The sequence below is a fragment of the Rattus norvegicus genome, chromosome 1, assembly GCF_021556685.1.
Source record: "Rattus norvegicus strain SHRSP/BbbUtx chromosome 1, alternate assembly SHRSP_T2T, whole genome shotgun sequence".
NCBI lineage: Eukaryota > Metazoa > Chordata > Mammalia > Rodentia > Muridae > Rattus > Rattus norvegicus.
Genome location: NC_141534.1, coordinates 237768653 through 237793592, shown reverse-complemented (window position 1 = coordinate 237793592; position 24940 = coordinate 237768653). Strand labels below are relative to the sequence as shown.

General features: G+C 45.0%; 1 protein-coding gene across 2 annotated transcripts; it reads right to left on the bottom strand.

Annotated features, from left to right (window-relative positions):
• Positions 1–1994: 1994 nt before the first annotated feature.
• Kcnv2 (potassium voltage-gated channel modifier subfamily V member 2) lies at positions 1995–21760 on the bottom strand. Of its 2 annotated transcripts, XR_015620089.1 has the most exons (3): positions 20165–21760; positions 10147–10894; positions 1995–2335 (listed from the first exon to the last, which is right to left on the bottom strand). XR_015620089.1 is itself a non-coding variant. In NM_001106370.1 (2 exon segments), coding segments are annotated over 2 exon segments (1686 nt in total). In that variant the 5' UTR covers positions 21569–21678; the 3' UTR covers positions 7203–10612.
• Positions 21761–24940: the final 3180 nt, after the last annotated feature.

The following is a 24940-nucleotide window of genomic DNA, read 5'->3' as shown; positions in this document are numbered from 1 at the left end:
TCTCTCAGTGTTCTGCATCCATCATGGGCTCTGTTGAGATGTATCCAGGGCAACATGTCTCTCCTACCTTACACACACGGCACGGTTTTGTCATTGCCATCTGCCCTGGGGCCAGCAGGACCATCCCACCACCTCTTCTTCACGCTTGTAACAGTTCCTGAAGAAGCCTGGTCCACTGTAGAATCACTCAGGCCCCAGGCTTTCATTCCCACCCTCGCCCCCCTCTAACAACAACTCCTTACACTTTCCACATTCTCCAGCCCTTCTGTGCAATGCCCATCACCGACGAGAGCACCTGTATTCCTCACCTTGCTCTTTCAGGCTGGACCTCCTTACTTCCTGCTTGTGTTAATTTTCTGCACCACCCTCTCCAGTCTCCCCAAGACAGGGTTTCTCTGAATATTCCTGGCCATCCTGAAACTTGTTCTGACTCTGTAAGCCAGGCTGGTCTTGAACGCAGAGAGATTTTTGCCTATCTCTGCCTCCCAAGTGCTGAAATTAAAGGTATGCACCACCACCACTAGGCTTGCATTGATGTTCTAAAAGAAGGCACTACAGGATAAGACAAGCCTCCATTTTGTGGAGCGATTCTTTGCCTTGTAGGGCCTGTTGCATCTTTGGACCACCTGTCCGGTAAATACTGGGTGTGTTCTCTAGTGAAATGCCAATGGTCATAACTCTTCCTGGCTCCCCACTGTGGGCTTTGTAGTCCACTCTGTGAATGGTGTTAGTCTATCCAGAGGCTTCTGCCTATTCAGTTTGGAGTAAAGCAGGTATCCTCCTAATTACTTACGACTGCTTCCAGATCATTGTGATCCTTCCTTCCTAACCAAGCCAAGCTGAAAGCAAGCTATCAGATCCCCACTCCCAGTCACAAGTATCTGCTGATCCCCAGATCCTCTCTTTAATTTCTTGGAGGGTATGAGCTGGCTCTTTGTGAGCCTCACCATCCAATAACTCTGTACTACTTAAGAGATTATTGTGTCTACCAAGATACCATTGCAATACCCTTTGTCTCCGACCTCACTTTTGTCTGTGTCCCTATTTTAGACACCCACTATCCATCTGGCTCTAGATTGGACCATCCAGGTACAATAACCAATCAAGTTGGTTGCACATGCCCTAGTTTTTGATCAGCTCTTCTGATTCTCCCAGTTCACTCCCTGCAACCTCTGAATGTGATAATTCTGAGCGTACCAGGATCTTTTTCTCATCTTTCCCACACCCTTGCATTGCTCCTGGATACACTGAGAGCATGAGGTCACTCCTGGATGGGATAAATCTCTTTGGGGGACATGGGGTGGGGTTTTATTATGTAACTAACTGGCCTGGAATCCTAGGCTTTCCTCTTGCCCCAGCCGCAGATGTGCTAGGATTATGATTCATGAAGCATGAGTGGCTGCGAATCTTCCTTTCAAGGGCTGCTCTCTGGCTGGGCGTCCTCATGCTTTCCCGTAGGGTGTTTGTGAGAAATACTTGGTAATTCCTCTTGCTCCCAGGCATCTGCAGAATCAGCTTTTCTTCTTCAAGTCACCCTCCATGGGAAGCCTACCCTACTTCTCTCATTTAAACTTGGGATCCACCCTAATGTGTTACTTCTTTTCTGCTATTGGGCTGATCACTGAGAGGCTACGCATTCCCCTTGTTATTTATTCCTCTAGAATGGAAACTCTGCAAAGGCAGGGCATTTTCTTCACCTCAAGCCAGTGCTACAACAAAGCTTGGCACTTCCACAGCTATTGAGAAGAATTTGTTGTGTGAGAACCAAGTGCTAAGACTGCTTTCTGAACACAGGTCAGGGGGGCTTCTCACTACTCTGTGTCATCTCAAGATATGCCACAGCTATAAATTACATTTGTGTATGTTTGAGTTTGAGACTTTTCTTGGGGGATACTAGTGGGGTACAAGGAAGAAATTACATAAAATACCTTTGACAGTGTGTCTTAGTTAGGGTTTTACTGCTGTGAACAGACACCATGACCAAGGCAACTCTTATAAGGACAATGTTTAACTGGGGCTGGCTTACAGGTTCAGAGGTTCAGTCCATTATCATCAAGGCGGGAACATGGCAGCATCCAGGCAGGCATGGTGCAGGAGGAGCTGAGAGTTCTACATTTTCATCTGAAGGCTGCTAGCAGAATACTCACTTCCAGGCAGGTAGGATGAAGGTCTTAAAGCTCACATCCATGGTGACACACCTACTCCAACAGAGCCACACCTTCTAATAGTGCCACTCCCTAGGCCGAGCATATGCAAACCATCACACAGTGTAGTGGTGATTCATGATCTGGACCAACTGAATTTTTTAAAGATGAGATGAAAGTTTCATGTAGTGCTGTCAAAATGAAGACACAGGGTCTGATTCAGTGCTTTTCTGTTCCTTTTCTCATCTTCCTTCCCACCTTACTCTCTCACTTCTTCTATGCATCTTTCCTGTATTCTACCCTCCCTTTCGTCCTCCCTGCTTCTCATTTCATTATTCATACTCCTCTGACCCCCTTTCCCCTTCTCCTTAGCTTTTTCAAAGAACAAAGCAAATTATGTTTTGGAAGGAATTTTAATTTCCAAGGCACAGGAAAAACGAAATTGTCCCCACTCCCGAGTTTCCCTTGAGCATCTGTACTTTAATGAAATAAATGGCCTGGAGGAAACTGGGAAGTGTGGAGGTCAGGTGATGGGTCCATCGTGTCTGGCTTCTCTCCCTCCCTCTGTATGGACTCCATTTCTCTAGGGAATGAATCAGGCTGGAAACTTGGCCCTAGCCCCTTGTCTCTTGCTACTTATGAAACCAAAATAATTGACAGGTGAGCTCAGAGACCTTGGGAAAAAAAAAAAAACAGAGGAAGGAGGGAGCAGCTCCTCAGAACTGGATCATGAAACTGGTACAAAAGCAGAACCTTCTTCTTGAAGGCCAAGTTTTATTTTCAAGAGGTATTGGCTTAGGGGAACCCGGTTTTCTCTCCCTTCTCCATAAATTGATCTAAAACATCTGTAGGTGGTAGAACAATGGACCGGTTTTGTTTCATGTTAAACTACCAGATTCTGGTGGCATTTGTGGAGCGGCTATGGAGGCAGCATGGAAAGCACATGATTTGGGTTTAGTTCATAATCATTTTGTCTCTGGAACCTTGGGTATATTGCATGCTGAGCTAGAGAACTCATTTAGTTTCCATTTCTGTTACTGGAAATGGATAGCAGTACCTTCCTCACAGAGCCTTCCTAAGGAACTGCATTGCAGCAGGGACAGTGATGCATGGGAAGGAAGATGGAGTCTGGGTGCTTTGGTATCTTATATGTTAGATGTACTCACTGGCAGGCAACCTGGAAAAACGGTGGTCATCGATGGGCACCGGACACTTCACCATTTCATATTGCTTATGTGTAGATGCGTTTAGGGCCAAACACTGGCATTGGATAAACTATCAGGAGCTTTACCCAGACATAGATTCTTCTTCTCTTGGCAGCCACTGAATCCCTGGAGTTCTTCATTTAGGAGTGGGGCTTGTGACATTTTCCCCATCCCCATCGACATGTGGACCAGGGTAGTCATTATGCAGGTTTTGTTTAGGCAACCATGCTGTTTGGACTTCGTGTGTGTAGCATTCCAGTCATGCCTGGAGGACACTATCTCATAGTGACCTTTTAAGCAGCACTATCATCTAGCACTATGTAAGACACTAGGAATTGGGGATCACGAACATTTAGAACACAAACATATTTCAGGTCATTTCTCTGTTGTGAGACAGGGAAGTTTCAGCCACCCTCACTGTGCAAAGACAACATCAAGATGTATGCAGATACAGAATGGAGGGCACGTCAAGTGGCTTAGGCTCTCACCGCAGAAAGAAATGACTTCCAAATGGTAGTACCTTCCCAGGCCAGGCAGGTTTCTCATTTACACTGCATATCTCACAAGGTTGGCCTTGGGTTCTACTCAGGCTCATTCCTCACAGCCTGATGGTTGTTCTATCACGGCTTCTGTTCTCACACTCACTCACAAAACCCAGATGCAGGGCTGAAGGTGTAGCTCAGTTAGTAGAGTGCTTGTTTAGCATTCCTGAAAGCCCTGGCTCCTTTCATGCAAATTATATTGGTAAACTGTCATATAGCCTACTGTGTTAAAAGTGAACCCTGAAAATACAGAAGGCTCTCCTTTCTTTCCTCTAAAACCTGTGCTGAGCAGGTTGGGTCCTTGTCTGTGTAACAGGGAGAGGGAAACAGTAACTAATAAGAGTATTAAAAACTGTATGTCCTTGAAGGTGAACCATTTCTCACACAGGTAACTAGCATTCACCCCATGCTATAAAAATGCTCACAGTGGGAGGAGAGAATAGAAAGCTCATGCTGAGCTAGAGAACTCAGCGAGGGAGCCAGCAGACTGCCTCTGCATCCCATTGGTTTCTGTTGGTTATTTGTGAGCCACAATTTAATGTTCCCTTTGATTTCTCTCTTATATCAGGCTTCTCCAGTCTGTTTCTGGTGAAAATTGTGAGCTTTTAATTGGAAGGTATCTGTTATATGTTGCTTCTGTCTATCTGTAGTGATTTGACTGGAAATGCTCTCATAGGTTCACAGATTTGAATGATTGATGCTTAGTGGGGGGTGAGCGTGGTGCTACCTGATAGGGATTAGGAGGTGTGGACTTGTTGGAGGAAGTATGACACTAGGTGTGAGCTTTGAGGTTTCAAATGCTCAAGCCAAGCCCAGTGGCTGTCTCCTTCTGCGTGTATCCTATATGTGTTATCAGATTATTTATACATGTGTACATGTATGTGCACACACATGCATGCGTGGGTACCTGCAAGCACACACACAAGCACATGCACAAGTACACATATCTTTTTATGTAGCTCCGAGTAACTTACAACTCCAGGTCCTCTGTGTCAACCTTCTGAGTTCTGGGATTACAGGCATGTGCAGTTATACCCAGCTTGGATAGGATAGCTATTGTGCCAGGTACCTCCATTATCAGATCCCCAGAGAGGAAAGCTGAAATCTTCCTAGGGTCATTTTCTAAAACGTATAAGAATGAAGGATAACATGAACAGAATCCATGTAGCTTTTCTGAATTAGAAAATCCTGCCCAGCCCCACCCCCAAAAGAGCAGGGCACTAGGAGACATCTGAAAGAGTAATACATTGGTCAACAATGTTTGACTTGGACATAGGCAAAGGGCAGCATGTGAAACTCTGCTGGCATTTGTCTGCAGAGGGATCAACCTACAAAACAAGGCAAGTCAGGTAGAAACCTGGACAAAGTAATTTCCTGATGTCCTTTGAGAGGATCAGAGCTTCTGTTCCTAGTTGCAAATATTCTAGCTGGCCCTATGCATATCATATATGCATGAAACTATTTGTATGAGTGGAATGGCTTACGAAGTGCACCCAGTGGACTGAATAATTGGAAAACTGCTCTGCAAAGGGCAGAGCTGGGAGCGTTGGACAGGAGAGCTAAACCACTTTGTGCTTTGAGGTGCCGGTCATCCCTGATCATCTATGAACTGGATGTGCCTCTTGGCCTTTAAAGTAGAGAGCTGGGTTTCATTGCCTAGGATGATAACCTGTGGAGGCATGACTGTCCACAAACACACACACACACACACACACACACACACACACACACACACTCACAAACACACATAGCTGCGCGTGTGCACGCATGCGTTGTTGTTTTGCTGGCAAATTTGGGGAATACAAACTGCTTTTCGCAATGCACTTGGGACATCAATCAGGATTTCAGCTGGAAAATGCTGACGGATCCAAGGGGACCACCAAAGTGACTTTAATAAACATTCTCTTTACAGAGATGAAAGGGACCAAGTAAGAGTAATGAGGTACTAGGGGACAAGCAACAGTGAGGGGACTCTTCTACTCCTAGACTGAAGGACAGCAGGAGGAAAGCCTCTGCAGGGGAATTCTGAATGCTGTCACCAAAATAGAGAGCTGGTAAGCTGAACTACAGCTGTGGGGACTCAGCTTTTGTCTTCCGATCTCTGATATCCTGGCAGAAGGCTCAGAATCTGCCTATACAGACCTTTGTGGCCACACAGCTAGGTGGGGAATAATAACTAGATTAGAAATGTCAACAGAGGACAGGGGGAGGGAAGAATGCTGGGCTTAGGCACCACATTCATCTCATTCAAACTGTCCTAGTCACCAGTGTTTAGAGGCTAGTAGTATTTAAATCCATTTCCCTTGACCTAACTTTTTTTTTTTTTTTGGAATAATGTTGTTCTGTTGTTCGTTTGTTTTTTATAGTGATAAAATTAGTTTCTTTGACTTTTAAGAAAGGTTCCTTGTAAACATGTCACTTTTTCCCATGAGGTAAATCAGAAGCAACAGTTGCGATCTAACTAGTAGTCACTGTATAGGGCATGGTTCAATGTCTTCATCACTACAGGAAGTCCTTTTGAACACATTGGCTTGGGACCTTGTGCATAGCCCTGGATGGTAAAGATTCAAAGTTGGTTCATTCAGGGCAGCAATAGCTCTACCTGTGGGTCATGCCCTTTTGGGGGTCACAAATCAGATATCCTGCCTATAAGATATCTACATTATGATTCCCAACAGTAGCAAAATTACAGTTATGAAGTGGCAACAAAAGTAATTTTACGGTTGGGGGTCACCACAACATGGGGAAACTGTATTAAAGGGTTGCAGCATTAAGAAGGGTAGGAACCACTGCTTAGAGCCCTCTCGGTGGATGTGTCTTGTTTGACATGAGCATGGCCCTGTCAAGGACTTCAACACATCAGACCCATCAGAAAGGCAAAATCTTTCCCTATGAAACATTTGTGTGAATGTTGATAACGTGTATAGGAAGTTTCAACTGTAGCTTCCTCCTGGATGTTTATAGCCTGAGACTGCTCTCTCATAAACCTTCTAGCTAAGGTTTATGACTAGCTAAACCTGCCTCCTCCTTGTTCTGCTATATACAGTAAACCTGCCACCTCAATTCAGTTGGATAAAAGAAATGCATTGAGTTCCTGGCTGCTATGTCTCCATTACCGTGCTTGGTCCGAAGCCTAGCTTTCTGTGTATGTGTCTGTGTGTCTTGTCCTTTCTTCATTCCATGATGTCTGAGCTGGGTCAACTACTGAGCCCTGAAGAGCACAGCTTCTTCTTGATGACAGAGGACACTGACTGAAATATGAGCAGCTTTCTTGTACAACAACAAAATGGTGAAGAGAAAACAGAGATGATGAAGAGAAAGAGGAAGAGGACGATCAGCCTTTATTTAATACATAACATGTGTCAGGATGCTAAAGTTTTAAATATACACAATGTCATTTAATAGTCATCCACATTGTGAGGAAAACACCATTATTATTTCTATGTTAACAATGTGGGAACAAGTTGAGAGAAATTACAACCACATAACTCTTAGGTCATGCCAGAAGAAGCTGCCAATATTCAGTCATGTTTGATGAAAATGTCAGCTTCATATGGTTCAACTAAGTGGAGTCTATTGCAGAATCAGCTTTAAAATCAAGAGTAGGTTGATTGTGATTAAGCCTTTGTGAGTGACCAGGGAAACCTTGATAACGCAACTGAAGTATTAAATTAAATAATGTTCCTATGCCTGGTACACAAGCTCACAAAATGTTCTTTTTGTGTGTGTTAATTGTATTCTGCCTGACATTCTTACTCCCTGGGGGAGGCAGTGCACAGCTGTCTGAACAGATGTGGCCAGTGAGACTGGGAGGAGGCCTCTTGCTGTTGACTAGATCGCATCCCAGGAACCTGGAAAGTTCCAGATTTGTTATCAGTGCCTCCCCCCATACCCCATGTGCCCCCATCCTGTCTCTCAGGGAGTTTCTTCTGCCTTGCAGTTCTGGGTCTGCTCTCTCAGAGCAGAAGGAGTGTTATGATCATTAGGTCTTCCCTGGTCCCCATGATAGCCCAGAAGTTTCACTTCATCAGCAAATCCATTCCTGGAGTTTGAAGTGCTCCAGGGCTGGGGATGGACAGCAGGGCGGCCGCCTTGTTGATTGCATTGTGTGGATATGTGAGCTGACTGAGTTCATGTGATTACTTCTGGCAAGGAGACTCGTTCAAAAATCCCCCCTCCTTTTAGCTGGCAAGAGAAAAGACTCCCTTGGCTGAAGGGTGTGCTGTTTAGGGCTTGGGGGTTAACTAAATGAAGAAAACTTGACACTGAAAAACAACAGTACAGGATTATCAGATTTAACAAGCAAAATGTCAGACTTGTAGTTAAATTTGAATTTTAGAAGCCTATACTATGCAATATTTGAGATATATTTCTATTACAAATTGCTGCTCATCTAAAATTCAAGTTGACCCTATGTTTTGGCTTGAATAGGTCCCTCTGTAAGTCAGGTGTGTTGTCACAATGGCATATTAAGAGCTGAAGTGTTTAGGGCTGATTAAGCTATGAGGCTGTTCCTTCATGAGTTATGGTATCACGGCCCTTATAAGATACTTGGAGGCAGTGTTCAGGAAGCTCGCCTTATGCTTTTAGGACACAGTCTCCTCTGTAGAATGCACCAAGAAGACACCAACTTGACTGAAGAGAGCAGCTTGAACGTATAACCCAACCGGCCTGTGTCTTGTTCTTGGAGTTCTAACTGAGCTGAGGGAAATAAGTACTATATATTGCTCAATCCACAGTATTCTGTAACAGCCCCGCAAAACAGAGTAAGACACTCTTTTGATTTGTTGTTGCTGTGAAACACCATGACCAAAAGCAACTTGGGGAGGAAAGGGTATATTTCATCTTACTTTTCTAGGTTGAAATTCATCACTAAGAGAAATCAGGGCAAGAGCTTGAATCAGAAACCTTGGAGGAATGATGCTTGATGGCTCACTCTCTGGCCTGCTCCCTGGCTCACATTCATCTAGCCTTCTTATATAGCCTAGGCTTACTTGCTAGGGATGATGTCACCCACAGTGGGCTTGGCATAACAATAATCATCTCTAAGTGTTAGTGCTTACTTATCAAGCCAAAATTTCTTGTAATCATCAGTCAAGATAACTATTCACAGACACAGCCATGGTCACAGACCACTTTGGTCAGAGCAATCTCTCAATTGAGGTTCCCACTTCCCAGGTGACTCTAGATTGCATCAAGCTGACGATGGGAACTAACCGGCACTGATGCCGATGTATGAAAGTCACACGTTTAGACTTCCAACAGAGCCTTGTGCCTCCCTCAGATGAACCTATGCTTAAAGCCACTATTTTAGTGGCTAGGAGAGTGTGGATGGACCATTTAACCTCTCTAAGTCTCCATTTCTCCTTAAATAGAACCAGAGCATCTAACTTAAGGATGTACTGAGGGTTAAATGAAGTTAAAGACTAGATGTATAGTCACTAACATTTGCCTCTGTCAGTAGCACAATTATTCTTACATATGATTCAGATGGGGCAGTCATACCCTGAGAAGGATTCTATAGCACCACGAACTCCAGTTCTAGGGGGCAAATCTCTGTGTGCTCTGTTCAAATGAGCCTTTGATTTTAAGACTTCAATTTACAGGAGCCCTGTGGACTCAGAAAGGAATTAAAAGAAAGATCTCAAGAAGAGAAATGACCCAAAGGGCACTGGTTTCCAACCCTCAGCCTAGAGAGGTCTTCCAGCGCTTGCCTTACAGCCATTGTTGGGGAGGCAGCACTGCTCTCCCACCCCTTCTCTGGGAAACAGAAAGAACGGAAGTCTGCATTAAGAGAGAGGTCACTTGGGGGCTCCTTTCAAGGGAGAGAGAAATTCATACATACAGAAAAATGTCATGGACCAAGTTTGGGTTCCCATAGTAATTCTAGACATTCCTCAACATTGGCATTACTGACATCTAGTAATTTGTAGGGCAGACACTATTGTATACTGTAGGGATCTGTAGCACCCCATGCCTCCCTAATCTACTAGATGCTAGGAACCCGCCTCATCCTTTTTAACTATAGTGATGATCAAAAACATCTCCAAATGTGGCCTGGGGAGAAGACTTGCCTCTGGTTGTAAACCACTGAGAATGATATATCAGATGTTACTCACTCAGACACTTTGAACAGCTATCATGTACACAGCACTTATCTTCAAACCCAAAACTCATCCTTCAAATCATCAAAACTCATTCTACATCTCACAGTTGAAGAGACCAAGGCTCAGAGGGTTGAAGTAGGTTCCTTACAAACCATCCAGCTGGTAGATCTGGGATTCTGGCTGAGAGGTTGGTCTGATTCCAAAGTTTCTCCTGCTCCTGCTGAGACGCTCCATTCTCTGGAAAATTAAGGGCCCCTCCTCCTGCTTTGAACTAGGAAAAATCATCTCTAGTCAATTCATGTCTAAATATATGCATCAAGCTTGATGCCATGAGAAACTAAAAGAGAAATCTAAGATGTTGCTTCCTTGCAGCCGTTTCCAGGACTGACGTCATACATAAACACAATCTAGCTAAAGGGCCATGTGAGGAGTTTTGAATTTGGGCCCAAATGAGCATTTTTAGAGTTAGAACTTTGAACTGAATGCTCTTTGTCTGCGTGGGCTTCACACGCCCCTCTGTTGCCAGGGGCGGGGGGAGGCGGGGCATAATTTTAAAAGAAGCAACGAAGCTTTGAAATTCATGGGTTCTATAAGCCTTGTGTCCTAATGAAGCCTTAATTCTCTTGCCTTGTGGCGGACTGTGCATTACTTCCAGATAAACATTCAGCCATTTTCTTCGTGGCTCTCTGCATAAAGTTCACTTTTCCCCGTTCCCTACGGATGGCGGTGTACTCGTAAGCTTTGAGCTTGCTGTAGTAATCGGAGAACTTGTTGTAGAGGATGGAAATGGGCATCCCGTTGAGAATAATCCCAAAAGCGATGCAGAGGAAGGCAAAAAGCCTGCCCAGGTGGGTCTCTGGATACATGTCTCCATAGCCCACGGTAGAGATGCTTACCTAAAAGGAAGGAAAGCAGTATGGAACCGTTAGCCCTGAGAATGATGAGGAAACGGAGCCTGCAATAAAGAGCCGCACCACCCTGGAGGTGCACAAGGGAATCGCTAAGAGCTCGGGTGGAGGCAGCTTTCAGAGCTGCCTGCAGGATTATGCCATGCAAGGACTACAAGCCGTGGAGCTAAAGACTGGTTTAAATCCCGACTGGCACACCAGTGTTTGTATATGCAGTACAGGGAAATAAGATCGACGCTAAGAAGCTGTAGGAACAAGCATTTATATAACATATGCTGAATTCCTATCACGGACGGTGTTCAGTAATTGCTTCCGTGCCCCTTCCAGTTGGGGCCGGTGTTAGGATGGGGGATTCTCTGGATTCACCTTCATTATGGATGTCTGAGAAAAAGCTTGATCTTCAAAGAAAACAGATCACTTTTCAAGTCCAGACTGACCCTTTTCAGCTGGTGGATCTTGGGACATATATTTAGACACTGGGACCGTCACTCAGGGTTCTAGTAAAGATGAAACGCAAAACTAACTACAAAGCAGTGGGCCCTGTATCGGCCACCCTGGGTGCTGACTACCTCTACTATGCTGGCCTCATCTTTAAAACGGATGATTACAACACTGCCCAGAGCTGTTGTGTAGTTCAATTGGCTTTTTAACGGAGACCCTTTGACACATGTAGAGAAACACACTCATTGCTTTGCAAAAGGGCCCTCGGAAGACCTCATAGAACAAAACTACATTCATCTTTCATGAAATTCCTTTCTTCATTCTTGTCGCCCTGTTTGAAATCCCACTAATTAGAGATTTATTTCCATTAACAAGCTTCCTGTTTAAAACACAGATCCTCGCAGGACCAGTTACCTCTTAGTATAGCCCGAGCAAACCCTGGGGAAGCCCCCGGGGGACTACTTCCATGCCTCATGTGCTTCCACTGGTCCCTAGATTAAGTCCCTAGAAGCCTCTGAAGCAGGGCTGTTGCTTGCAGTGGTAAAACCTTCCTGTTGCCCAACTCCAGGCCTGCTTGCTGCTCCATGGGCTTGTGTGACACTTGCCCCTGAGCTTCCAACAGGTGGCAGTAATTATACAAAGTCACTCCCTGGCCATTCTGAGATGGCCTCTTTCCGCTCAGAGATGTAAACGCTCTGTGCTAAGGATGCTGCAGTGGTTAGTCTGAACCTTCAAATGTGGCTGACTGTTTAGAATGAGATGGAGACAGGAGTCAGTTGGGCAAAGCCAGTGGCAAAGAGCCACAGACAGGGAAAGGGATGCCTCCAAGGAGGGGCAGGTCCCAAGGCTCACTGCTCTACATCTGACAAGAGAACCCCCTTTTCCCGCTCTAGAATGCAAACAAGCACGGCAGAGGCAGGGTGGCCTAGACAGGGTTAAAGGACCATACCTGCTGACGTCCCTGATCCAAACCTACTTCACAATTATGTGGGTTTTGGGCAAAGCAGCTAAATTCTCTCTGCCTCAGTTTCTATTTTTGGCATATAACAGAGATAGTTGCCACCTTACATGGTTGTAATAGGAACCCATGGTGTGTTTACTCACAGGCTGTGGGAGCTCATTCCTGAGGGAGACCTGAGGGACCCTGTCTGAGAGCTGGCCCCAGCTCAAGAGAAGCAAACACAAACACTTATGGGCATACTCTCTACCAGGAACTTGACTTCTTTTTGTGTCTATTAGAGGCTGTAGACATAGGCTCCTTCAGACTTTGTGTAAATGCAGGGTGAGGGAGACTTTGGTAGAGGATGTGCTTTTCCCACACTCTGGCTAAGAACATAATGAGCAGAGGAAACCAGAGATGAACACCTCGGTTCAGCTCCACGTCTGTATGTGTACCTGTGTGTCTGCATGTATGTCCTTTGTCGCTGGCCACACCAGAGTCACACCTCTCTCTTGGTGTGTGAGCTTGGCTGTGGTTTTCACCTCTCACTATTACTTACAGCCCAGGATGACCAGTCAACTGATTCTCCATAGAGACCACTGAAGAGAGTTTGGCTACTGGGACAAGTGGAAGAAAGACACAGCTTTAGAATAGCATACAGCGCCAGTGGCCTTGCATTTCATCAGATACACAAGGGTCCGACAGTATGCGTGTTGGGGAGCAGGGCTGGGGGGGACATAGAACAGAGAAAGTGCTACTGTTAAGCTTTTAATTAATTCCCATACTGCCTTTAGCTTCACCCCCAACCTTACTTTCTTTTGTTTCCCATAAATTATCAAGACCTCATTTCATTTCTTCTTTTCTCTTTTCTTTTTAAAATGATGGTATAATTACATCATTCTTATTTGTGTTTCTTGGCTGAACTTTGGGGGAAAAGTCAAAAGCAAATTTATTTGTCTTACATAAGAGCAAATATCTGTTATGCATAATCAGGCCTCAAAAATCCTGGGTATCTTGGATTTCTAGTTTCAGAGAAGAGACCTCTCCTAGTAGGAGGCTATGTCTGTCTGGTTCCCAAGAAGCTGTTCAATGTGTAGAGTTGTTTTGCTATCTGTTTTGGGAATAATTTGATTTAGTATGTAACCTTGTTCTTTTCGTTTCCTTAAAGACAGGATCTCACTGTGTAGCTCTGGCTGTTTTGGAACTCATTGTATGGACCAGGCTTAGCTCATGGAGATATATATGTCTGCCTCCTCTGCCTCTGCCTCTCGCCTCTGCCCCTCTGCCTCTGCCTCTGCCTCTGCCTCCCAAGTACTCGGATTAATGGTGTAGGACACTATCTCTTATTGTAAACTTGTTCTCTTCCCTTGCTACTGGAATAGAACTTAGGACTTCTTGGTTTAGGGTAGTTTCTGTAGATTCCATAGAACATGTCACATCTCCATAGATACTACCACTGAAGGCCCCAGACTGACCTCAAATGACCTCATAGAGTAAGTTCTGGATTAGCAGAAGATGAGTTTGGAATCTGTGACCAAAGTGTCTGTGATTCATCCAAATATCTAGAGAACTTGGCTCTTTAGCCAGTCTTACCTGAAAGCTGACTGTCCTATTGAAAAGTCACAGATGTCCCCTGGTTTTGGCTTTCAAGGTTCAGAGCATGACCTTCCCCTGACAGCTTGCTCACTAATCAACAAGCCTGACCTGCCGAAGCAGTGTTCAGCAAAGCATCAGGATGTCCTCTGAACAGGAATACCACAATGGAATTTCTCCTACAACAAGCAATGTTTGTCTCCGTCATGAAGAGTGGGGTATAGATAAAATGCCTTGGCAGCTAGTAGTTCATGAATCTAGGAGGGATGATGCCAGGAAATAAAGGTAATTAAGAAAATAATTAGTACCCCCTTCTGGTTTTCCCAAAGAAGTAGAGGCAGAAAAGGCTCACTGTTTTTCCTCCTAAAACTCAAGAGTTGATGTTGTTCTTCAAACGTTACTTATCCATGTTGCTGATGTAACGAATATTTCCCTTGAGGATTATAATCTAAAGAAACAACTCAGGTGGGTACGAGCGGCTGTACACATTCTGATAATTTTGTTGTCAGGTGCCTTCCTCAAAAATACCGAATGCACCCACTCTGGAGCAATTCCTCAAAGCATTCCAAAGACTGAGATCAACACTAAACAGTAACTCTCCTTTGGACATTACTGGGTGTCATGGTTATATCATGGCTGTAGGTGGTACAGTAAGGAGGAGACTGGCCTGAGCTAGGGCAAATCCATGGATGAAAGTCAGAGGTCTACCATACAAAAGCAGACAGTAAAGATGCCCTGTGCCGCTCCAGCTTATCTGATGCTCTCTAGCCCTTTGATACTCAATCACATTCCACTGAAGTCATCTTGAAAAAGAGGGGGACCATCCTTTTGAGACACAATAGGGGTCCACTCTCAGAGCAGGAACCCATAAAATAACAAACCAAAGAGTCTTTGAGCTGTTGCTTCATTTACGAATGTTTCTGAAGAAGCTAGAACGTCAACACTTTTTGTAATTTTGCAAGGATTCTATGGTCTACATTTCCTAGTTTTCCTTGCTGGCCAGTTTTCGGAGGAGGGGCATGGACACTGGGAGGTAGGAAGGAGTTATGAGGATCTCTGTTCTGGTCTCCTCTATCACCACCACCACCACCACCATGACCACCACCATCACCATGACCACCACCATGACCACCACCACGACCACCACCACCACTACCACCACCACCATCACCACTACCACTATCACCACCACCACCACCACCACCACCACCACCACCACCACCACCACCACCACCACCACCGTCTTGCTCAGATAGTTTGAAATTCCCAGTACTCTCAGCACCTGCCTCATGGTGCCACCATATCAATCTGCAGTGGCTATACATGGCTGGCCCCATGTGCCCAAGTCTGACAACACTACCATCTCCCATTTGTTCTTCCTGTTCTAAGGCCAATAGTTATTCTCTCCATTTGTTATTTTTTCTCTTCTACCTCCTATTAACTGTGCATTTTTCCTCATAGCACAGTCACACTTTGATTTCCATTTTCCTGATTGTAATCTTCACATGCGTCTTTTCCAAGCAGTCAATTAAAATGCATTTTCAGTGATCTTGTAAAGACCAACTACTTTCAAGGAAATGATTCTATCACTTAGGAAAACAAAGATGGGAGCCATCTCTATGGGGCACAATTATCTGGTGCTTCAGATTAAGATAACTTTCCTTTTGGGAGAGTTTTCAAAGCGACGAGTTTATGCCATAGTTTCCTCTTTGACTCCTACAACATTAACTTGATCTGGAAGAGTCCAAAGGAAATGGCTTGTTGAAGGTCCAACTGGCCTTTTTACTTGAAAACAAACCCACCCAGGAAGCTGATGGTTACAGCTTTATCACAGAGCTATTGTTGACCCAAAGAATTAATTTATTCACTCTTAGGCAATTCTGAGCCGCCACCCCCCCCCCACACCAAACGCATGATTGACAGTGCTCCAGGCATGGCCTGTTGATCTGCAGAGTCAGAAATTTGCCCTTCCGTGTGTCTCATAACACCCCTCCCCTCAGGACCTGGTAGAGAAGGAATGACTTCTGTATTAATTTCCCCCACAAAAGATCTGGAATCAGAGGTTATTGCTTACATATGATACCACATCAGCTAGTTAGATGTGGTAGGTTCTATTTATTAATTACGTACTCCAGGCTAGAATGTTACATGTGTATTTTTATTACACTAATGCTCGCAAATAACCAGCATTTGACAGGTTGAGATGGGTCTATTTTACATACTATTACACGAGCAATTGCAGACCGAAGGTTCCATGGGGGATTCATTCTTGCAGATATAAGATCTGTCGAATAATTAAAAACTCTTTATAATAACAGAAGTGACTTATTCCTCTTAAAACCCTGAGTTGAATTACAGAGGGTTGACAGATTCTTGGCATTAGAAAGAGGGACAATATTGAAAGCAGATCTGTTTGGGAGTTGTCCTATATGGGTAAGAACATAGATAGAATGGGTTGGAGAATCTGTGTTTCATTATGAGGTCCAAAGAGCACAGTTCTAGGGTAGTGTAAGAGACTATCAATCACAGCCAGGAGTGGGAGCTCATATCTTTAATTTTAGCATTTGGAAGGCAGAGGCAGGTGGACCTTCAACCAGGAGTTCAAGGCCATCCTGGTCTGTTAGTGAGTTCCAGGACAGTCAGAGTTACACTGGAGACCCTTTGTCAAAGAAAACAAAAAGGAAAAGAAAATACCTATCATGTTTCTTTTGATTCCATCTTGACATTTTGATGTGTGGGTGTATGGCTATAATTTATTTGAATTGTATTATATGACTACAGTAGAATGATTGCATTATTGGGCCTAACTTATAGTATCATCCCGTCATCAAGGTATTTTCTCTTAATCTCAGAGCTTTTTTCTACTGGGCTGACTTGCTCTCACCCTTGCCTGAGAGCATGGTCATGGGACTTGCTTTGGGTTGAGTGATATTGAACAACAATTTGAGAAATATGAACAGAAGTGATGTGCATAGTTATGTTTGTGCTCTCTCTCTCTCCTGACCTTTGCCACAGCCTTAGAGACAGGCCTGTTGACGTAGGAAGGACATACATTTAGCCCTAGTATCTCATCCTATCTTCATATCGTCTTTCACCCAGCTAGACAGTCATATGAGGGCGAGTGTCACCAGATGAGAAGAGCTTCTAGTTTAAACCATCCACAACAGTTGCTCATCCGCATTTATTTCTTTATTTTGAGACAAGATCTCACTGTGCAGCCCTGGCTGGCCTGGAACTTGCTCTGTAGCTCAGGCTTGCTTTGATCTCTCAGAGATGGGCCTGGTTTTGCCTCCTAAATGCTAGGATCGAAAGTATGTATGACCATATGCAGATTCAGGAGCTCACTTTTATACTCACATGCTAAATGAATGCATGATGTCTGAAGTCACTGAGTGTTGGCATGGGCTGTGACACATCATGTCAGTAACTTGTAAGATACATTACTTATAAGTAAATAGATGTATATGTATTTTGGGGTTGTACTCAATTTATTGGTAACATTTATATGTGATTAATAAAATACTTGTGGGCCAGTCACTTTTAAGATCCCACTTCTTCATTTTTATTTATGTTTTAATTAGCATGTCAAAATTCCACTTCTCAGAGTCTCAGTCTGACTAGTTATGTGGATTTAAGGGAATTTCTTCTCATGGTTCAAACTTGATCTCAATGTCATCTCATCTCCAAATTGACGTTTCTGCTATACCATGAAAAAGGGATGCTAACATCCCAACTGCTCTCTCCTGCTATCCCATATGTTTCCCCTCATTGACTTCAGAAATCAGTATGTATCTGTCTGCACTGAAATGCAAGCATCATAATGAAAAAATACCTTCCTGGGCATCAAACAATGCTTAGTGCTTAGGGTATCACCTGGCCCACTGTAGACCCTCAGTGAAGACAATGGACCTTTGTGGGTTATTCAGAGCATTAATCCTAACAGTCTGCATCCTCTTACTTCATAGCTACACTTAAGAAGCAGGACACTTTGTGTATATCATTTCATGCTGTTCTGTCCTCCTTGATCCTGATAATACAGTGCATAAGTACACAACAGGCAAGATAATCAGAGTACCAAGAAGAGCTGAGTTCATAGCCTCGGTCCTGAGGAATGCCACAGGCCTAGAACAATCAAGGAAATGGTTTCTACTGTGCTCTTACGTTTGCCCAGGAAGAATTCACAAGCTATCAGTCACGTGTGTACCTCATAATGATCTGTATTCTAGAAACCCAAGAATAAAATGGATAAAGATCATTGGTATGGGGTAAGGTTGGTAAATGAGGAAGTCAGAATAGGTGAGATTTAGTGTGCAAACACAGTGCTTGATAAAGGTACAAGCTCTACACCCTCAAACTCCTCCCATTGGTTAAAACAATAATAGCCAAACTGTCTCACAGATAGAAAAGCAAATGGTGATGTAAATTCTCTTGTAAATTTTATCTTCAAATAAAACCACTAATTTTGAATAAAATGAACTCCTTAACAACAACAACAACAACAACAACAACAACAACATCAACAACAAAAACTCTTCAGTTTTCATTAATCAGTACAGGAAATTAAGTAACCAATGGTCAGGAACATCAGAACTATTTTAAAAGTAAAAAAAAATTCCAGTATTAACAGGCCTAGTAAAATATTTATATTAGCATATTAACACAAATACTGTGGGTTAAAACTAGTTGAAGGTCCCATCATACTGCTGCCTATACACAGTAAGATCTGTGGAGGAGCAAAGTTTCGACTTTAAAACTCTATTATATCATCAGTGTGTGGATTGACTGTTTGCATTCCCACTTTCGGCACCTCCAAAGTAAATGTCATTTGCTGGGGATAAATCATCCTCTGTGAACTCCATCTGTCACATGGTTTATCTCCTATGGAGATGACCTTTTGTCTCTTGGGATATCAGATAGAATGATCAGAGCAGCAGCCGTTGACAAGCCTGTTCAGAAGAGCCTGATACCATAGCCCGCCATTGAGGAAAGTTCAGCTTATTTTAATCATGGAAAGGAAGGAAGACTCGTGGAACTGCAGGGAACATTGAGTCCAACTTCCTCTTCCAGAGACACGGGAATGAGGAACGGGAATGATGGCATGGAATCTCACATTTCTTAGCCAGAAGTATGGTTAACTGTTGGAATATTGGAGGCTAGCCCCTCTACGTCTCCCATCATGGTACACTGCTCTGTCAATAGCCTTGGGGTTAGTTTATCTCAGAATTTTATACCAGACTACATGCTGACACCCTCAATGATGTTGTAAATAACCAATCTTTTCAGTTTTTGCTTAATGTCTTTAAAGATTTTCCCGTTTGCTTGGCAGAAGAAAACCCAAGGATCTATTCAATTACTCACTGCTCTGAGATGAGTCGGTCAGCTAGCATCTTTCAAAAAGGATTCATCTAGTAAACCAGAAACAGGCCTTTTAAGTAAATGGCCTGGGTTACTTTGAAGAGTCAAGCTCTCAAGACAGTGATAAGAATAACTCAGATATTAACAGTCAGTTTAAGCAAGGTATGACAAATCCTGTGAGACACAGTGGTAAAGCAAGGAAAGGTTGTGGACCTTAGAACAGGACAGACTTATTTTAGACTGGGCCAGGACAAGAGGCAGCCAGTCCTCAGGATCAGCACTGCTCAGCCAACGCTTACCCTCTTCTGTAAGGTATCTATAGTGTCCTTCAAAGACTGGTGCTGCTTTTCGTCCTCTTAAAAAGAAATGGTGACAACAGCCATGTGCTTCTTATGTTTACATGAAGTCAGTTTTACAAAATATTTAGGACACTAAGTGTCCAATGAGAGGTGACTGAATGTGCAAAACATGAATCGTTTTTCACTTTTCCAAAATTCTGCCTGTCAAATTTTTCTCCCCCACCCACGTTTTGCTTTTTTTTTTTTTTTTTTTTTTTTTTTTTGAGATAATAGGTGTCTCAAGTAACCCAAGCTGGCCTCTAACACGTGGGCTAGTCCTCCTCTCTCCCCAGTGCGGGGATTACAGGATTCATGCTACACCTAACCAGCTCTCCCTCCGTCAAGGAATTTAAGATTAAATCTGGATTTGAAAAAAATTTAGGGTCATGTAAACCTCAGATAGGAAACTACAATCATGATGTTGCTCCAACCTTATCCATCCAGGTTTTGCTGGAGGCAACCACGTGGTGAAGAGGTGCTCTGACAAGCTTGACCAAAGGATTGGGGGCAGGGCGGGGCGGGGTGGGGCGGGAATCAGAGTGTTTTGTGCTGATAGGAAGGATGCAATAGCCCAAGTGCCACGCTACTCACCGCAGCCCACCACCAGGCATGGAGGATGCTGGTGAAGTTGGTACCAGGCACGTCGTGCTCCACCGAGTAGACCGCTGCAGAGAAGGAAAAGATGCCCATAGTGATGAAGAGCATCAGGCAGCCAACCTGCTGGTAGCACTGGCGCAGCGTGAAGCCGAAGGCCCGCAAACCTGTGGAGTGGCGGGCTAGCTTGAGGATGCGGAAGATGCGCATGAGGCGCATGATGCGCAGGACCTGGCCCACCTTGCCCACACGGCCCACGGTCTCCAGGTCGTGTTCCCGTGGGGAGCCCTTGCCATGCCTCTGGTCCTCGCTCGTGAAGCACTCCAGCAGCAGCTGCAGGTAGAAAGGCAGAATGGCCACCAGGTCCACCAGGTTGAGGGCGCTGCGTGCAAAGCGCCGCAGGTTGGGGGTGGAGGCGAGGCGCAGCAGGAACTCCAGAGTGAAGAAAGCCACGCACAGCATCTCCACGTGCTCCAATATGGGCCTGGGGTCCCCACCACCTGTGCCCTGCTCCGCCTGGTGCTGCATCTCCTCCACCGTGTTGAGCGCCAGGGCCACTACGGAGATGAGGACGAAGAGATTGGAGGCCACCCCCATGGCCTTGGCGGCTACGGAAGAGAAGGGCTTCTCCATAAGGTTCCAGAGGCGCTGACGCTGTGGTCCATAGAAGCGCATGTCCCGAAAGAGTTCCTCGGCCTCCTCGGCCTGCGCCTGCGCACGCAGCTCCCTTTGGATCTTCAGTTGCTCGCTCAGTTCGTCCCTCCGCTCCTCGAAGCAGATGCGACAGCAGCGTGGCGTGTACTTGAGCCTCACGCCCCAGTAGCCCAGCTCCTCCAGGAAGCTTCGTGGACACAGCTCGTCTCGCACCAGCAACACCCCTGATGTGTAGAAGTTGTAGATGAGCTGGAAGACCGCCGGGTCACGGTCAAAGAAGTACTCGTCAGTCTTTGCCTCGTAGTCATCGCACAGGCCCAGCTGGCAGTTGCGGCTGGTGGAGGTGACCAGGCGACCCAGGCGCGTTTTGGGGTAGTTGGCCAGCTCACAGCATTCCAGCTGATAGCTGTGGCCGCCTACGTTTACTTTTAGCGTAGACAGCTGGGTTGGAGTGTCAGTGTGGCCATCCAGTGGAGCTGGGGGGCCCTCGGGCTTCTGGTTCTCTTCAGCAAGATCATCCTTCCAATCCTCCTCCTCCCCGCAGTCCTCATCTTCCTCGATGTAGTAATTGTAGTTGCCCTCGGTCCACTGTGGTGCGATGCTGGCCTGAGAGCCAGTGCGGGCTCCCATGGAGCAGATGCTCTTACGGTGTTGGTTGCTTCCAGTGTTGGGCACATCCTCAGTCTCTGAGGTATTCCAGAGCTTGTAGCTCAAGGACCATCTCCTCTCGGTGCTCTGTTTCAGCATGGCGTTCAGAGTCAGACCCCTTGCCTGTCTCTAGCGTTCACTGCCCTGTACTGTTTTAGAGAGACCAGCAGACTGGGGCCCCAGGCATTACTCTCAAAGCTGCTCTTTCTCCTGGCCTGAAAAAGTCCAGGCTAGCCTGCCAGATCTGAATACTTAGTGGCAGAGAGACTTGAGTGCTCTAATCTTGCTGATAGGGAAGAAGCAAGCGTTAGGAGGGATTTGGGCCTCTTAGCCAGTTCTCCCCGCCCCCCCCCCCACCTCTGACGCGGAGGGTGATTATGTGGTCTTAAATCTCCAGATAATCAGAAGAAGGCAGAGATTATTGCTAATAAAAATGTCGGTCAGCCTTGCCCTGGGGAAGTGCTTAGGATATGTGTGCTGAGATAAAATCAACTGAATTAGCTAGAGATGGATGCCCCTGCTTTCATCCTTAAACCTGAGATTGAAGCCCCTGCCCTCGGAAATCCCACCATAGAAAGTAATGACAGCAGAGAGCTGACCTCGTGACTCGTCAGCTTAGGACCCTTTGTTTAGATTCCCTAGAAGGTTTTCTTTTTATTGAAAATATATTTTTTCATATAATATATTCTCGTTATGGTTTTCCCTCCCCCACTTCTCCCAGTTCCTTCCCACTTACCCTCCCATTCAAAGTCACACCCTTTCTATCTCTCCCTAAGGGGGGAAACAGGCATTTAAGGAATAATAATACAAATAAAAATAAATCAAACATATCAGCATATGACACAGTGACCAAAAAGAAAAAGAGGTGAAGAAAAAACACAAGAAACACATAGATCCAGACACACAGAGAGAGAGAGAGAGAGAGAGAGAGAGAGAGAGAGAGGGAGAGAGAGGGAGAGACAGAGAGAGAGAGAGAGAGAGAGAGAGAGAGAGAGAGAGAGGGAGAGACAGACAGACAGAGACAGAGACAGACAGACAGAGACAGAGATACAGAGAGAGATACAGAGAGACAGAGACAGAGACAGACAGACAGACAGAGACAGAGATACAGAGAGAGATACAGAGAGACAGAGAGACAGACAGGGAAGAGAGGAATCATATAAAAATTCAAGACCAGAAACCATAATACTTCCGCAAAGGACCTGTAAGTTAAAAAAAAAAAAAAAAAAAAAAAGCCCTGACATTTTGAGACAGAGAATCTCTGAAGACATCACTGAGATAATTTTTAAAAATATTTTTTGAGATTTAGTTATTTTATATATGAGTACACTGTCACTGTCTTCAGACACACCAGAAGAGAGCATTGGATCCCATTACCGAGCCACCATGTGGTTGCTGGGAATCAAACTCAGGACCTCTGGAAGAGCAACCAGTGCTCTTAACTGCTGAGCCATCTCTCCGATCCCCCACTGAGATAGCATTGTGCTGTTTGTTCATCTACTGCTGGGCATGAGGCCTATCCCAAAGCGTGGTTTGTTTCCCCTAGGAGTCTCCCTTAGAGAAAACTCATTTTGTTTGCAAGTGTCTATCCATAGGTGAGAGTTTCTGTGACAGGGATGAGGGCATGTGCCTATTTCTCTTCAGCTCTAGGACCCCATGTGGTGCAGGCTGATGTAGGCTCTGTGCATGCTGCAGGAGTCTCTGAATTCATATGGGCTCCGATCTTGTATCTAGAAGACCTTGATTCTTGGTGTCCTTCATCTCCTCTGGCTCTTACAATCTTTCTGCCTCCTCTTCTGCAGAGCTCCCTGAGGCCTGAGGAGAAGGAGTTGATGGAGAAATCCCTTTCAGGCTTGGTGTTTCAAAAAAATCTCTCTCTTCATATTGTTTGGACATGAGTCTCTGTATTGTTCCCCATCTGCTGAGGAAGCTTCTGGCACAGCTTAGCAAGGCACAGATCTATGGATGTAGGAGTCATTTTATGGTCACATTGTTTTAGCAGAACAGTGGTAGATGGTTTTCTCCTAGATCCCTGAGCTGCATTGCCTTAGGATCCTAGGCACCTAGCAGTGTTGGGATGGGTTCCATTTCATGGAGTGGCCTTAACTTGAATCAGATATTGGTTGGTTACTCCCACCAAATTTATGCCGCTGTGGTGCCCTGTAGGATGATGCTATCACGCAGGTGTAGGCAGGTCAAAATAGAATGAGGCCTGTCATTGGACAAGAAGGAAGGATAGGCAGGAAAAAAGTTTTAGAGAGGAGGAGGAGACTGGAGTGAGAAGGAAGAAGCAGTGGAGAGAGCATGGAGGCTGATGTTAAGATTCCTCTCTGCACGTTTACAGGTCGTTATGAATGTTCTTAAGGGATGGCTGTGTACAGGGCTTTGTATGTTTAGGTGGGCAATTATATCTTATCAGTTGGATCAGAGTTATTGTGTTGTGTGTTCTTTCATGTGGTGATTTAATTGAATTCAAGAGAGTTTGTGGTGGCTGGAGACACTGGGCTGCCATGGAATTGGGATGTGTATGTCTGGCATGGTGGCAGCCTGCCTTGGGAACTAGATGGGTAGAGATTGTTGCCAGGCTCAGAGAGTAGCCATAGGCAGTGTGATATGGGATAGAGCGGAGTGGGTGAAGCGCTTTGCTGACTGAGATGAAGACATCCTCTAGATGTCTTGGGGCACTATGGTGCCAGATCTAGTGCAGATCTAGTGCGGGGTAAAAGAAAGCCATTATTTTAATTTTATAGCATCTGCACTCATCTCCTTACTTTTAAGACTTGGCATAGAAGTATGCAATGGAACATTATCTACCCTACCATTTCCCCTCTCTTTGTCCCCCTAACAGGGCCCATTCCAACTTCACTTCTTTTTATATTATTATGATTTACTGTAGTAGTTACCCTCTCATTGCTCTGATGAGCTACCATGGCCAAGGCAACTGAATAGAAGGAAGCATTTATTTGGCCTTATGGTTCCACAGTAAGAGTGCATAAGGAGAAGAAGAGCAGGGGTGTGCAGGGGCCAGGGGAGGAAGCTTCGAGACCACTTCAACCCCTAGGATAAACAAGTGAACTCTACCTACTCTCAAAGCCAGCACTCGCTCTTCTGCACATACTTCTTCTAACAAGGCTGTACCTCCTCAAACTCCCCAAGCAATGCCACCAACTGGTGACCAAATGGGAACATTTGGTGAGTCTAAGGAAACCACCATATCCACTAGCTACAGTTAATGCTGCCTATATGTGCATGAGAAAGGGAAATCCAATAGATCATGGGAAATGGATCAGTGGACACATCCTCCAAATAGAGTAACTTACCCTTCCTTGACAACTACCCACTGCCAATAACACCTCAGTAAGAGGAGATTGTCTACTCAATCAATGCTACCGTTTTGTCTGGCTTGATCTTAGGTAGATCTTATGCAGGTAACCACAGAACTGTTGTGAGTTCATGATTGTGATAGTCAGC